The sequence below is a fragment of the Callionymus lyra genome, chromosome 11 (assembly GCF_982586985.1).
Source record: "Callionymus lyra chromosome 11, fCalLyr1.hap1.1, whole genome shotgun sequence".
NCBI classification, from domain to species: Eukaryota; Metazoa; Chordata; class Actinopteri; order Syngnathiformes; family Callionymidae; genus Callionymus; species Callionymus lyra.
The window spans coordinates 6,594,054-6,607,287 of NC_141828.1; the positions used below are offsets into that span (position 1 = coordinate 6,594,054).

Below are 13,234 nucleotides of genomic sequence, written 5' to 3' on the forward strand. Positions count from 1 at the left end.
ATCCATTTAAAAAAATGTTTTCATCAAATCCTCTCAAACTGTCTGAGTTGTTTTTTTTCCAGCCCATTGTGGTACGAGGCTAACAATTAGCTCAGATGTTAATTGGCTGTTTAAATACACAAAAAAAAAGTTTTTTCGGCCTCTGTTAGATGATGGAGGATTTAAACACTCGAGTGGATCTCAAGGCATTTATATAATAAAGTATTAGTTAAATTATCTTATTCAAATGCATTATTCCCTTTAAAGTTATATCTATCTATCCCTATTTTGAGGCATCCTGGGCGCCCCCTGGTGGCCAGAATTTTGAAACCCACTATAATAAGCTTCGGTGGCAACAGTAAGTGAAAACTATTTTACGTCTTAAAAGACCGAATATAGAGACACGGAACCCCTATGAGAAAACATCACGAGATAAACCCAATATAATAAGCTATAAATAGCGCAGATTTATTTCCTTTGTTTCGCCGTCATGTTGTTGAAGGTCCCCCTCCACGCCGCTAGAGGCGCAGCTTTGATTTAGAGCACGGTGGTCATTCGTGAAATTGTCCTCTGACAGCCACCGTACACTCGAACCCTTAATTCAGTTTCTTCTCCGCATTGTTTTGAGAAACACTTTTCAGTTAATGAGTGTTTTCAGGTCGACGACGCTGAAATCAAGTGACATTTAAGATACGGATTTAAATGTTTACTTGCGAACGAGAGTTTAGTGACGTCAAGACGTCCTAACCTTGTTTAAAGTTGTCTGGACTCACGTGGATACTTGTGTCAGGATGTGTCAGGTCGATGAAGAATACCCGTCACTCAAAGAGAACCTGCAGCTGCCAGGGTGAGCTATATGTCGATCAAATCACTTCTTTTGATGTCCAAACAATAAACGATTTATTTTATCGTTAGTGGAATGTTGTCATTTATCACCTCACAGAGAGATGGTAAAACAACGTCATTCTATACAAAGACAAATAACCTACTTGAGTGTTTGTTGTTTTAACTTTGATCTTTTAATCCTTTGTGATATCAACCATGTTTAGGTTGTCAATTAACTTTTTTTTGTGTAAAGGTTTATAGAGGTTCATCTCCATGTTATTCCCCCCTCCCCTTAAATGTATATTGAATTTCATCATATTGTTTTCAAATTGTTTAATTCCATTTTTTATTTAAACTCCATTATCCTCAACAACATGGAAACATGAAACCCCCACATTATTTAATTCAGGTTTTACGAATGGGCTTCTCTGAGGATTACTCCTTGAGGCCCTGCCTGGTCTCTGAGAGAGCTCAGTAAAATGGATACCTGCTGCACTCATACCTTTCGAGACTCACCTGGGTGACGTGGTTAGAGGGCTTCGCATCATGCGAAGAACCTGGATTAAATTAAATAATCCAGGGATTCTACTTCAGTGTGCTACACCCTCTAACCAACTTTCACTATAAGTGAACACCGAGGCGAATACTGATGGGATGTATGTACCCCCAGATAAACAGGGTTTCGCTGTCCTACATGACACTTCATTACAGTTAGAAATCATATATTATATAACTATATGGGAGAGACTTGGTTATCTCCAGTTGTTTCCATGGGTTCATTGTATGTGTCTGACTTCTGCATTGTCCCATCCTTGAGATGGTCACAAAAATAAATGCTGTTTTCTTGATGGTCGCACAGATGATGTTGATAAACAAACAGTCTGAACAGCATTGGTTTGTATGTCATGAGATAAATATATGTGCAAGTTCTTACTGTTTAATTTTTCAATGAACGGAGATCATGTCAGAAGGTGTATATATATATTTGTAAGTTAATTTAAAGTGTTTTAAAGAAAGTTGTCTTTACAAAAGTCAAGGCTTGATAGTTGGCTAATCTGTTTTGACACTTCAGAGAGCAGAGGAATAAAGTATAATTTCTAAAGTTACACTGGGTTAGTATGTGAGGAAAGTATTTGGACAAAACATTATAATGTATGAGTCACTCATTTTATTGTATTGTATTTTATTTAATTAAGTATATTTTCTAATGTATCAGAGACACCACAACAACTCCAGTTTAGTTTAACGGCAATAAACCTTATCTGGATCAGATTTATGTTATTGTTTTTATTCTTTTATGATTATATTAATAAAATAAAACCATAACTATCCCAAATACAATCAGAAATTTCAAACGGCAGTGATATGAGCATAATATTTATCCTGCTATTTTTGAGCTAAGTGAATTAAAAGCTGTGTGTTTTGTGTCCTAGATTCTCTAAGAAGTGTTGCAAATGTAAAGAAGGGAGTGCAGCCGTGGTCATCCGGGCTGGAGACACATACTGCAGGTTTGTAACTGAAGTGAAACATCAAATTCCTAAAAAATAAATAAATAAATGTAACTGAGGCAAAAATGATTGATTCTGTAAATATCTCATTCTCAGGGACTGTTTCAAAGAGTATTTCATACACAAGTTCCGGGCCATGCTGGGGAAAAACAGGATCATATACCCGGGAGAGAAGGTACCTGTATATCCACCTGTGTACACCTGACGTGGCAGACAAACCTTACACTCATCCTCGGGGGCTTCACTTCCTGGTGCAGGTGCTGCTGGCTGTGTCTGGAGGACCCTCGTCCTGCTCCATGCTCAGACAAGTACAAGAGGTTCGTCTCCTGGTGCAGTATTGTGTGATATTACGAGTTAAAAGAGCGCCCCCTGCAGGCCCACTGCTGAACGAATTGGTTGCTTAAAATACCTTATGTGGTCTAATCTAGATCACATATTTTTCAACAGTTTTACATCAGAATATTATGTTTAAATCTTAAAAAAAGAGGAATATGATCTTGTAAAATGGACAATTAACCTTTTTTTTGTATTTTATTTTGATTTTTCAGAGAACAAGATAAAACACACAAATAAGGAAAAAAACTAAACAAAACAAAAAACACATCACCCCACCACTTAAAAAAAAAGAAGTGAAAAAGAAAAGAAAAAACACAGGAATTAAAATGTTGCAATATTTTGATGAGGAGATCGCAGATGTTAATTTGCCGTCAACGAGAAAATAGTCAATCCGTGTGTAGGTTTTATGAACTGGAGGAAAAAAAGGAATACTCTCTCTGAGTCGGATGTTGGATCCTCCAAATATCGATTAGATTCAATGACTTCATCAAGTTGATCGAGCCTCCAAGTCACAAAGTTTGGCGCTTAACACCCGAGTTCTGTGTCACGTGCTCTCAAAACTCAGCCAAACGTCCTCCATCTTCCTCCTGCGCCGCTTCGAGGCTAACGATGAGGGAAGTGTTAGCAGCCGATTTAAAACTCTCAAGCGAAGCATCCAGACGATCAAACCTTGCATTCATGGAGTGTTCCATTCGTTTAAGAGCAGCCAGTATGAGCGAGGAGGAGCCTTGAGCCTCAGTCTCTTCAGGTGTTTCTCCTCGGCTCGGTGAGCCAGGTGAGATAGCGCCTGTTAGCTCCGGAGGTTGGCGCTCGTCTTCACTACCAGAGCGAGTTTCTTGCACTTTTTGACTCATCTTCTTGCTTTTAGGCATAGTTTCAACCCGTACCGATGGTTTCATAGAATATAGGTGCGGATAAAAGTGAGTCTAAATAGTATAAACTACGTAGGGTGGAGAGCCAAAGAAAACGCGACCTACTCCATGCCTAAGCCACGCCCCCTAACCATTTTATTTTAGTTTCATTTTTATTATTCTTTTCAACATAAAAAAAATGTTTTATGTTGAAAACATGTTGAACACATTTTTCAGTTTAAGGCATTCCCGCCTCTTTTCCCTTATTTTTTATTAAGACCTTTTTGTGAGTATACTTTCTTTTGAACTAAATTGAAAAATGTCTTCAGACATGTTTTATCATGTTTTATATTTGAAAAATTGTAGCTTGTTTAGGTCAAAGCTTTGTTTTAAAATATTTTGGCCTGATGATACATCTTTTTTTAAATTGTTCCCTTTTTCTATTTCCCCCCTAAAGGAAAATATCATTTAATTCTCATCAGAATCCTTTCCTTTCCTCAGGGTTTGAGTCAGAATGCCCACAAGAAGTTGAGGTTCCTGCCCGGGATCGTCTACATCGACGGTAAAGACGAGCAACACCCAGCATGTGAGGACTGATCCAGCTGGTATTTGTTTGTGCTGTAGAGGGCGCTGTGACAGGACAGACCCAGGAGCAGAGACGGAGGACACGGGCGGAACTGCGAGCTCTGTTCCAGGACACCGGCTTCCCCTTCCACGTTGTCCCACTAGAGCGGGTCGGTGTGTGTTTGCAGACATCTACTAGAACCTCATGACTTCACTATCTCCACATTGGTCACTTAGTTTGTGTCGTTCAACGAGTTCAGCTGTTTGATCACCTCGTCCTTCGACCTCAGGTTCTGGATCTTCCTGGTTCTGCGCTCATGGCTGCTGCTCCAGCTCAGGTGGCGTCCGCCGCCTCCTACAAGTCTGCAGTGGACCAGTTCCTTCAGGCTCCGGACTCTAACGGAGGCCAGACGCCGACGGTCCAGGAGACGATGGCGAACATCGACGTCCAGGAGTCGCAGACGCAGAAGCTGCAGCAGCTGCTGGACTCTGTGAAGACACTGACTGCCCAGATGGACCTGCTGAGGACTTTAAGGTCAGCCCAGGCCCTGGTTTTAGTTTAGATTACATGTGTCAAAGTCATGGTCTTCAAATAATTAAAGTAAATGAAACCATGAATCCACAATCAGACTCATACTACCTGCAAACATAATGATAATAAAGTTCGACACCCATGATTATCTCTGGATGCTTTGATCTTGTTCGGCTTGTTTTACCATCTGACGTCTTCCACGTCCTCGCAGGCAACATCTGCTGGTGCACACGGCTCGAACTGAAGGTTACAACAAGCTGATGTTTGGAGACAGCTGCACCAGACTGGCCGTCCAGCTGCTGGTCAGCATCTCGCTGGGCAGAGGAGCATCGCTGGCCCAGGACACGGTACGCACACCTGTCATGGCAGGTGATCAACACCTGCTTAACTTAGGCACCCGAAAACTCAATTATCTTATCTTCGGGAAGTTGTTGGCGCTCATCCTCGTGTGTGATGATGTGTGTGTGTGTGTGTGTGTGTGTGTGTTGATGTGTGTGCAGGGTTTCTCTGACGCTCGGTACGGTGACATCATCTCTGTGAGGCCCATGAGAGATTACTCGGCCAAAGAGATCGGATACTTCAATCATCTGTTCAGCGTTCCGTCGGTCTTCAGCCCCAGCCTGGATACTCTGGTACAGTCACCAACACTCGCTCAACAGTAATCCTGTCTGTTGTTCTTTTTAAGCATAAAAAACGTTTTTAATTTGTGTTTTTAATTCTTTACTGTGGCACAAATCTACTGTTTACTAGAACATTTGCATTTCCAGAAGAAAATGCAGAGTCAATGCTGAATCTGATGAATGTGTAAACTGAAATGCTCAAAAGTATTAGTATTCAAAGTAAAATTGAGTGAAAACAGTTGAAATTATGTCATAATGATGAAGGACTGATGTGAGAACGTAGAAATAAACTGAAAAGGTTTGTAAAGAAGAAGAAAAAAGAAGAAAAGGAAGAAGGTGGAGAAGAAAAAAGTAGTATAAGTAGTAGTAGAAGAAGTAGTAGAATTAGTAGTTAAACTATAGGTAGAATTAATAGTAGAATTAGTAGTAAAAGTAGTTATAAGTGGTTAAAGTAGTAGTAGAATAAGTAGTAGTGGGAGTAGAAGAACTAGAAGTAAAATTAGTAGTAGTAGTAGTATAATTATTAGTAAAGTAGTAGTATTAGTAGTAGTAAGTAGACAAAGTTTATTTAAAGTTGAATGAAGGGTCTAGGTGTGAGTAGATGAATAAACCTGAAGATCAAAGTGGAGGGAGTTAATACATAAGTTGACATTTTTTTTCCACATTCAAGTGAATGGGAAAAAAGGTAGAAAAAGAGGAATAGTAGAAAGAGTTGAAGAGATAAAAGAAATCTAGGTCAGAAGAGCAAAAGTGGATCTCAATAGTGTGATGATTTTATACTACTTTTGTTAAAAAATATATATATTATCGTTACTCGTCTGCTGTTTGGATCGTAAACACTTTTACAGTTTTGTTATTATTTCATCTTCATGTATAATTTATTTGAATTATAACATTTATATGCCCACTTTAATATAAAAGTCACTTATTTAATTTGAATCTTATTATATTGTAATATTTATGTTATTTTATTATGCTTCAATTCATTTGTTGTCTTTTATAATGTATCGGAAAAATGTGTAATGTGTGCTGAAGGTTCAAACCTTCAATGCTAAACTGTAGTTAAAGTGGAGGCTTCTTCTCACATGCTGATGAATGTACGACAGTCAAGTCCATGTGTTCAGGTGTCGACCCGTCTGGTGGATTTCAACATTCAGGTCCCAAACTTTGAGACGGTTTCTACATTATCTGTCTCTGACCGAACGCATGTGTGTCAACAGACCAAAGACAAGTCCAGTATCCAGCGTCTGACGGAGAGTTTCGTCACCAAGCTTCAGGAAGACTTCCCCTCCACCGTCAGCACCATCTACAGGTCAGCAGGAGGACTGGCGTGAGTGGCGGCCTGTGCTCGTCTAACAAACCTTCATCTTGTGTCGTGTCCAGGACCAGTGAGAAGCTGCAGACTGCATGTGGGGGTTCTTTTTCTGCTGACCCCTGTGACCTTTGTCTGCTCTGCCTGTGTAGTTTGGACACATCCGTGGGTCAGTTTCCAATCTGTCCAGGTCCTTGTACTGCAAGACTTCTGATGATAAGATTGTTGGTCTGCAGAAAATGCTTCAGCCTTTCAGGCGACGATGATCTCCGAGCAGCTCTCAAAGACCAGGATCTCCAGCAGCTCCTCGGCCTCCTGTTCAGGTCCAGCTCTTACTGCTGGACGATGCTGTGCTGAGACGGGACCTGGAGTTTGTAAGGAGTCTGAGGGGGGCGACTGCTGCTCCTCCACCCAGTAGGTTAACTCTTCAGCTGGATTGAGGGTTGAAAACAGACTAAAGTTCTGGACTCTCTTCTCAACAGACCAGTAGAGAGGACGGACGTGAGCCGCCTGCTCTGTTACAGCTGCCAGCTGACTGTCAAAGACCTGGTGAGACTCTGGTCCAAATGACTTGTCAATCATCACTGAGATGTCAATCTTTCATTCCTGTTGAATTCCGCAGACCTCAGTGGAGCGACTCCCTCAGTACATCCTGACCGAAGCTCAGCATCGACAGCGGAGGTATGTGTTGCTAAAAATCGAATGAAGCAACACTAAACCTTTTAACACCTTTATCCTGCAGGTCTGAGATGAGAGAGCAAATCAGTGACTTCCTGTTGACTGAAGAGGACTAAATGGATGTGGATCCTCAGCAGGGACCGACTTTTGAAACCCCATAATCGAGATTCTTAACACCATCATGTGACACGTTCTTGTGACAATATTAAAAGTGCAAAGTTTAACACAACCTTTTGTGTTTGGTTGAAAAAACACTTAAGACACAATAAAGACAATTAAATAGATTTATTCAACACAACAAACAAGCAAATATGAACAAGAGTGGCTGTAAAAACAAGATCAGGTGTTGGTTATGTTGGCTGCAGGCAGGATGGATTTGTCCAGGTCATCAAAGTAAGGATGCAACATGGCGGCACGAGCCGAAATCCTCTTTGGAGGATTGTAGATCAACATTTTCTAGAAGAAAAAAAAACAAATATTGGTGATGTGTTTAAACATGTCAGATGACCAACAGCTGTTACTCCACGACTGCTGGAAACTTGTAACACATGACATGGGTTTAGCTCTCACCCCCAGCAGGTCCAATCCCTGCGTGTCCAGGTTCTTCACCAGCTTGGACAAGCCGCCGGCCTTCCACTTGGGAAAGGTGCTCTTGTAGTCGGGCAGACCCTCCACCTCTGGCCACACGTCGTTGTTGGGAGTTCCTAAAGTCCTGCGGGGAGAAGAACCAGCATGTTTGGTCTCATTGTTCAGAGGAGAAAACTGTTGTCACGACCCTAGTGGAGGTCGGTGAGAACATGGCGCTCTCACTGACGGACTCGTCATCACTGCAGGTTTACCTGAAGATCCTGAACAGCTGGTCGATCTCAGAGTCTCCGTGGAAAAGTGGCTTCTTGGTGGCCAGTTCAGCAAAGATGGTGCCGGTGCTCCAAACATCCACGGGGGTGGAATAGCGGGCCGAGCCCAGGAGGACCTCAGGGGCCCGGTACCAGAGTGTCACCACCTGGTATCACGAGAGTTAACAAGGCGTTGTCACTGGAGGGCGAGAGCGAGGGATGACTTACCTCGTGAGTGTAGACTCTGACGGGAACGCCGAAGGCTCGAGCCAGCCCGAAGTCTGCCAGCTTGATGACCCCCTTGTTGTCGATGAGAAGGTTTTGGGGCTTCAGGTCTCGGTGGAGGACTCGCCGGCAGTGGCAGAAGAAGATGCCGTCCAGGATCTGGTAGAGGTAGCTCTGAAAGATGGACGAGGGTTTAGCGTCCGTGCACGAGAACCGTCTTCACCGAAGCATTTTTAATCGCTCACCTTGACCAACATGGGGTCCATGTACTGTCCAGACGGGATGGTGTCCAGGTACTTCTTCAGGTCCATGGACAGGAACTCGAAGACCAGATAGAGACGAGACTCCTGCATCAACACGTCCAGTAGTCTGGACACAGAAGCCGAGCTCACGACCAGCTACAGACGTGGAGTCGCATCAAAACAAACTCGTCTTCAGTCTCTTACCGGACAACGTTGGGATGTTTCAGCTCCTGCAGCAGCGACACCTCCCTGACCGCCGTGCTGGGGACTCCTTCCTCCTCACTCTCCAGTCGGATCTTCTTCATGGCCACCACCTGCCCTGTGGACTTCTGTCTGCCCTTGTACACCACTCCATACGTGCCTGCGGGGAGGTGACCCAGGTTTACATGAACTAGTAATTTATAAAATAAGCTTTTTAATGAAGTTAGGTCAAAAAAACAAAGACTCACCTTCACCGATCTTCTCTGTCCTTACGTAGTCGTCCATGAAGTCCTCTGGTCAGTGACTGTCCACGAGATGAATATTCATGTAATGCACGAGAGGAAGTTACAAGAGAAACTCTTGGGTTTTATAGAGTTGATAGTTCCTGGAGACACACAAAAACATTCCATAAAGTCGTTAGTGGTTTTTGATGTCATCGTCGATCGGACATTTTTTGAAAGATTTCCGTGTCACAAATCGCATATGTTCGGTGTGTCAGGTTGACGTATTAGTACCTGACAGACAATACATTTACAGTACTTTAGTTTCAGCTAAGCTAATGCTAACTTCGTTTTTTTTTTTTGCTATTTTCTTACCCTTTGCTCACACGACAGCCTTACAGCCTTCAGTGGGAGAAGATGAGGTGAAGAATAAAGACCGATGTTCTTCTGGCAGCTTCAGAGTCGTGTGTTTTGTCTCGGTGTGTTGACGACACACACACACAACTACTGCTCTCGTTCGAACTGGCCGCAATTCTGAAGCCGTTTCAAAACAGCCAATCAGACGTCGAGCGAGTGTCACGTGGTGACGAGCGGAAACACGTCACAGTAAAAGTAGGCGGGGCTCTACATTGTCACGTGACTATGACGCGTTTTTAAACTTGGATGGTATTTTTGTCGTTTAAAAATTAAAAAGCGTGCTGAAATAAAACGATAGCAGTGGTCGTCTGTATTTTAATAAGAGTTTGTGCATTTTTTTTTTACATTAAATACACTTTTAAAAACTGTGACAAATGACGTGAACATAGAGGAAATATTATTACATCTTCAATTCAAACCCAGCATCGACCGTGTTTAATATTTACATGAAAACATTAAAATCTTTGTCATGTCAGCGATTTCGTTTCAGCTTTGACTTTGAGATCCGCTCGCAGCAGATGAAGATGAAGGTCCACGGTTTGACACCAGCTTGGAGATGAACCCTCACTATTGCACACATTTGTTTTGACCTTTAGTGAACCTTGAGTTTGCTTCGATTTCTCTCTCACTGGAAACTGTCCATCAGGGACATGGTGATGACATCATCATGTCCTCACACACACACACACACACACACCGATGAATCCAAGGATAAAGCAACAACATCTAAAGGGAAGAGCTGGCACACTGAGCAGTCGTTTGATGGTCAAGCGTCTCGGACATCAGAAGTTCTGTGACCCGAGCACAAGCGTCCGTCAACGCGGTCGACAGGAGTCGAGCCTCGCTCCGTCACAGATCCAGAGTCAGTAGAGCTGGACCTTAAAAACACCGACGTGTTCCAGGTATGGAAGCCTCACGAGCAGGTGACGTCTCTGACACGTCGACGACCCTTCATTGTTTCATCTGGTCCCGATCCAGGTTCAGAGGTCAGCTGGTCCAACCCACGCTGCCAGAACCTCCCGCCTGCTTCACAGGTGAGACGATGTGGAGAAGCAGAGCTTCAGGGTGTATGGGTTGGAGCCGTCTGGAGGACACACACACGCACACACACACGCACACACACTTTAAATTGATGTTTTCTCAGATCTCAACATTTTGTTATTACATTTTTTATTTTTTATTTTTTATTTTAAGCATTAAATTATCATTTTTGAATTAATTAACTGAATCAATTCTATATTTCGCTTTTAATATTCAGATTAAAACAATTTATTATTAAAAAAAAATAAAGTTTGATATTCTAATGCCAATAATTCCCCCCAAAAAAAGAAGATTAATTCAATATTGTTTTTAATTTGTGGCCTTTTTAATACAATATAAAAACGTAAGTATAGTTGTGCTGTCAGACAGTACCAATAGGGTACAGATCTAGTCACATGATCGTCTGCGCGTCGCATGATTGGCTGAAAGTTGGATCAAGTATCTTGGTTCCCGTATAGTCTTTATACATTTTTATATTTAAATTAAAAGGGTATTAATATATATTCTATGTTTTAACATGAAATTATTTTAAAAAAAACTATAAAGTATTGAATTAATACAATAAAATGAAGAAGTTTAAACAAAGCTAAAAAAAAAAACACTGTCTTGCTGGACTAGTCATGTGACCCGGAGATGGACTCACTGGGGATTCTGATCTGGAAGTGGTTGAGAACGGTCAGAACCTCCACCGCCTCCGTCTTGCTCTGGAACTCCAGCAGGCCGGAGATGGTCTTGGAAGAGGCTGAAGAGGAGAAGAAGAAGAACGACATCAGAGACGTGTCAGGAGGACGGAAGAGACGAGACTCACGCTTGGCATCGAACATCTTGAACTTCACGAAGCCGGGAACGTCGTGTTCGGTGCAGAGCTGAGGAGGAACATGAGACCAGTTAGTATGTCCGTGTCACCCTAATATTGACTGCTTTAGAGATGATCCATCCATCCATCCATCCATCCATCCATCACATCCATCCATCCATCCATCCATCCATCACATCCATCACATCCATCCATCCATCCATCCATCCATCACATCCATCCATCCATCCATCCATCCATCCTTCTATCCATCCATCCATCCATTCATCCTTCTATCCAGCCATCCATCCATCACATCCATCACATCCATCCATCCATCCATCCATCCATCCATCCATCACATCCATCACATCCATCCATCCATCCATCCATCCATCCATCCATCCATCCTTCTATCCATCCATCCATCCATTCATCCTTCTATCCAGCCATCCATCCATCACATCCATCACATCCATCCATCCATCCATCCATCCATCCATCCATCCATCCATCCATCCATCCATCCATCCATCCATCCATCCTTCTATCCATCCATCCATCCATTCATCCTTCTATCCAGCCATCCATCCATCCATCCTTTATCCATCCATCCATCTCTTTTAACAATGTTTTTTTATTTCAATTACTGTGTCTTTATTATTATTTGTATTAATAAATGAAATATTAAAATAGTTTATATTGAATAATTAAATTCAATAATTTGTTAATTGTTCAATGTTTTTTAAATCATAAAAAACAACTAGTTTGTTGATTAAAAAAACAAAACAATTTCAACCATTAAAATTAAAAAATGAATTAAAATGTTGTTTTTTTTAATTATTGGAATAAAAATTAAAGAATCTAACTCTTTTATATTGAAATTCATGTTTTAAAATTTAATTTAATTTTTTTTAAAGCAACCTCTCAATTTAATGTATGAATGATTAAATTAACTTAAATTGATGGAATAAATCAAGCTTTTATACAGAAATGAGTGAAGTCAAGGGTTAAAAACCAACATGTCCACGACCTTGAGCAGCTGCTCCTGCGAGATACAGGGCGGCACGTTGTAATAGTGCAGCACAGCCGACGGAGGCTGGATGATGTTCTTGGACGCCTGTCCGGCGCTGCTGAAGCGATTGTTCCTGGTCATGGCGAAGTCCTTGTAGCTGCTGCTGCCGTCCTCCAGCTCGAACACCTGGCTGGGGATCACGGCGTGCTGCTTGGACACGCTGCGGACACGGCAGCGGTCAGTGGTCGGCACCGGTCCAGGTCACGCAGAGGGACTCACCAGACGTTCAGTCTCTTGCTGAAGACCTTGATGCTGTTGAGGTGCGTGATGGCTCGATCCACCGCGTACTCGTCCCCCATCTCCACCAGGGCCGTCCCCGGGACGCTCTTCATGAACTTGACCTGCGGCGAAGACACGCGTCTCACACACGCGTCTCACACACGTGTCTCACACACGCGTCTCACACACGCGTCTCACACACGTGTCTCACACACGCGTCTCACACACGTGACGCCGGGACACGGACGCTCGACTCACCTTCTCGATGTTGCCGTACAGGCAGAAGAGGTTGAAGATGCGGGTGCAGTTCATCTTGGAGGGGTGCAGGCCGCTCACCATGGCGACGGAGCTGGGGGCGTGTCCCGGGTAGGAGGACGAGGACTGGGGCAGGGGGTACGAGACCACGTCGGGGACGTCCAGCTTGTGCCTGCTGTTGCCCGGCAGAGGCAGCAGGGGGCAGGGCGGTCCTGCAGAGGTCAGAGGGCGACATAATGAAGATAGATGATGGATACAACTTTATTGATCCCTCTCGATGACGACAATCATAATAGTATAGAATAAGAATTTTAAACCGTTGAATTTCACACTCAAATGTTGACATATTAAATTTTTATTGAAATGTTATTTCTGATTTTTAACCATGGAATTATTGTTTTAATAACCGAAAGGTCAATTTTTTAATTAAAATTGCCCCAGTGATTCTACGTCGTCATGTGATCGTCTACCGGTCGCTTGATTGGCTGAAAGGTCAAGTAG

The 13,234-nt window shown here is 42.7% G+C and overlaps 3 protein-coding genes across 3 annotated transcripts in view; 1 reads left to right on the plus strand and 2 right to left on the minus strand.

Moving 5' to 3' along the window:
- The first annotated feature begins 564 nt into the window (after window positions 1-564).
- On the plus strand, window positions 565-7,434 carry ctu2 (cytosolic thiouridylase subunit 2 homolog (S. pombe)). The gene is made up of 15 exons (XM_087802106.1): window positions 565-826; window positions 2,238-2,312; window positions 2,409-2,487; window positions 2,570-2,629; window positions 4,001-4,061; window positions 4,124-4,233; window positions 4,354-4,598; window positions 4,807-4,942; window positions 5,096-5,227; window positions 6,436-6,527; window positions 6,599-6,696; window positions 6,764-6,941; window positions 7,010-7,076; window positions 7,150-7,208; window positions 7,270-7,434. Exons 1-15 carry the CDS (start codon window positions 771-773, stop codon window positions 7,319-7,321), a joined length of 1,500 nt encoding a protein of 499 aa, XP_087658232.1. The 5' UTR covers window positions 565-770; the 3' UTR covers window positions 7,322-7,434.
- A 42-nt stretch (window positions 7,435-7,476) lies between these two features.
- LOC148069100 (cyclin-dependent kinase 1-like) lies at window positions 7,477-9,447 on the minus strand. Its single transcript, XM_087802108.1, has 8 exons — window positions 9,306-9,447; window positions 8,958-9,094; window positions 8,713-8,869; window positions 8,512-8,635; window positions 8,270-8,440; window positions 8,045-8,208; window positions 7,776-7,917; window positions 7,477-7,661 (listed from the first exon to the last, which is right to left on the minus strand). The coding sequence occupies exons 2-8, from the start codon at window positions 8,992-8,994 to the stop codon at window positions 7,545-7,547; spliced, it is 912 nt and encodes a 303-aa protein (XP_087658234.1). The 5' UTR covers window positions 8,995-9,094; window positions 9,306-9,447; the 3' UTR covers window positions 7,477-7,544.
- A 201-nt stretch (window positions 9,448-9,648) lies between these two features.
- Window positions 9,649-13,234, minus strand: part of hnrnpll (heterogeneous nuclear ribonucleoprotein L like) — a 12,776-nt gene continuing 9,190 nt past the window's right edge. Inside the window, exons 9-14 of the mRNA XM_087803258.1 lie at window positions 12,737-12,945; window positions 12,479-12,600; window positions 12,218-12,419; window positions 11,197-11,254; window positions 11,032-11,130; window positions 9,649-10,431 (exon numbers count right to left, since the gene is read on the minus strand). Of these exons, the coding sequence (XP_087659384.1) occupies window positions 10,376-10,431; window positions 11,032-11,130; window positions 11,197-11,254; window positions 12,218-12,419; window positions 12,479-12,600; window positions 12,737-12,945 (746 nt within the window). The 3' untranslated portion in view covers window positions 9,649-10,375. The remainder of the gene's footprint in view (window positions 10,432-11,031; window positions 11,131-11,196; window positions 11,255-12,217; window positions 12,420-12,478; window positions 12,601-12,736; window positions 12,946-13,234) is intronic.

What these genes read in the sequence shown, in the direction of transcription:
- LOC148069100 (XM_087802108.1), bottom strand. Translation starts at nt 8,994, where the DNA reads ATGGACGACTACGTAAGGACAGAGAAGATCGGTGAAG. An exon ending in TGGACCCCATGTTGGTCAAG is followed by an intron (nt 8,441 to 8,511) that starts GTGAGCGATTAA and finishes TCCATCTTTCAG; the next exon opens with AGCTACCTCTACCAGATCCT. An exon ending in AGGGATTGGACCTGCTGGGG is followed by an intron (nt 7,662 to 7,775) that starts GTGAGAGCTAAA and finishes TTTTTCTTCTAG; the next exon opens with AAAATGTTGATCTACAATCC.
- ctu2 (XM_087802106.1), top strand. Translation starts at nt 771, where the DNA reads ATGTGTCAGGTCGATGAAGAATACCCGTCACTCAAAGAGAACCTGCAG. An exon ending in ACGTTGTCCCACTAGAGCGG is followed by an intron (nt 4,234 to 4,353) that starts GTCGGTGTGTGT and finishes CTTCGACCTCAG; the next exon opens with GTTCTGGATCTTCCTGGTTC. An exon ending in GACTGCTGCTCCTCCACCCA is followed by an intron (nt 6,942 to 7,009) that starts GTAGGTTAACTC and finishes TCTTCTCAACAG; the next exon opens with ACCAGTAGAGAGGACGGACG.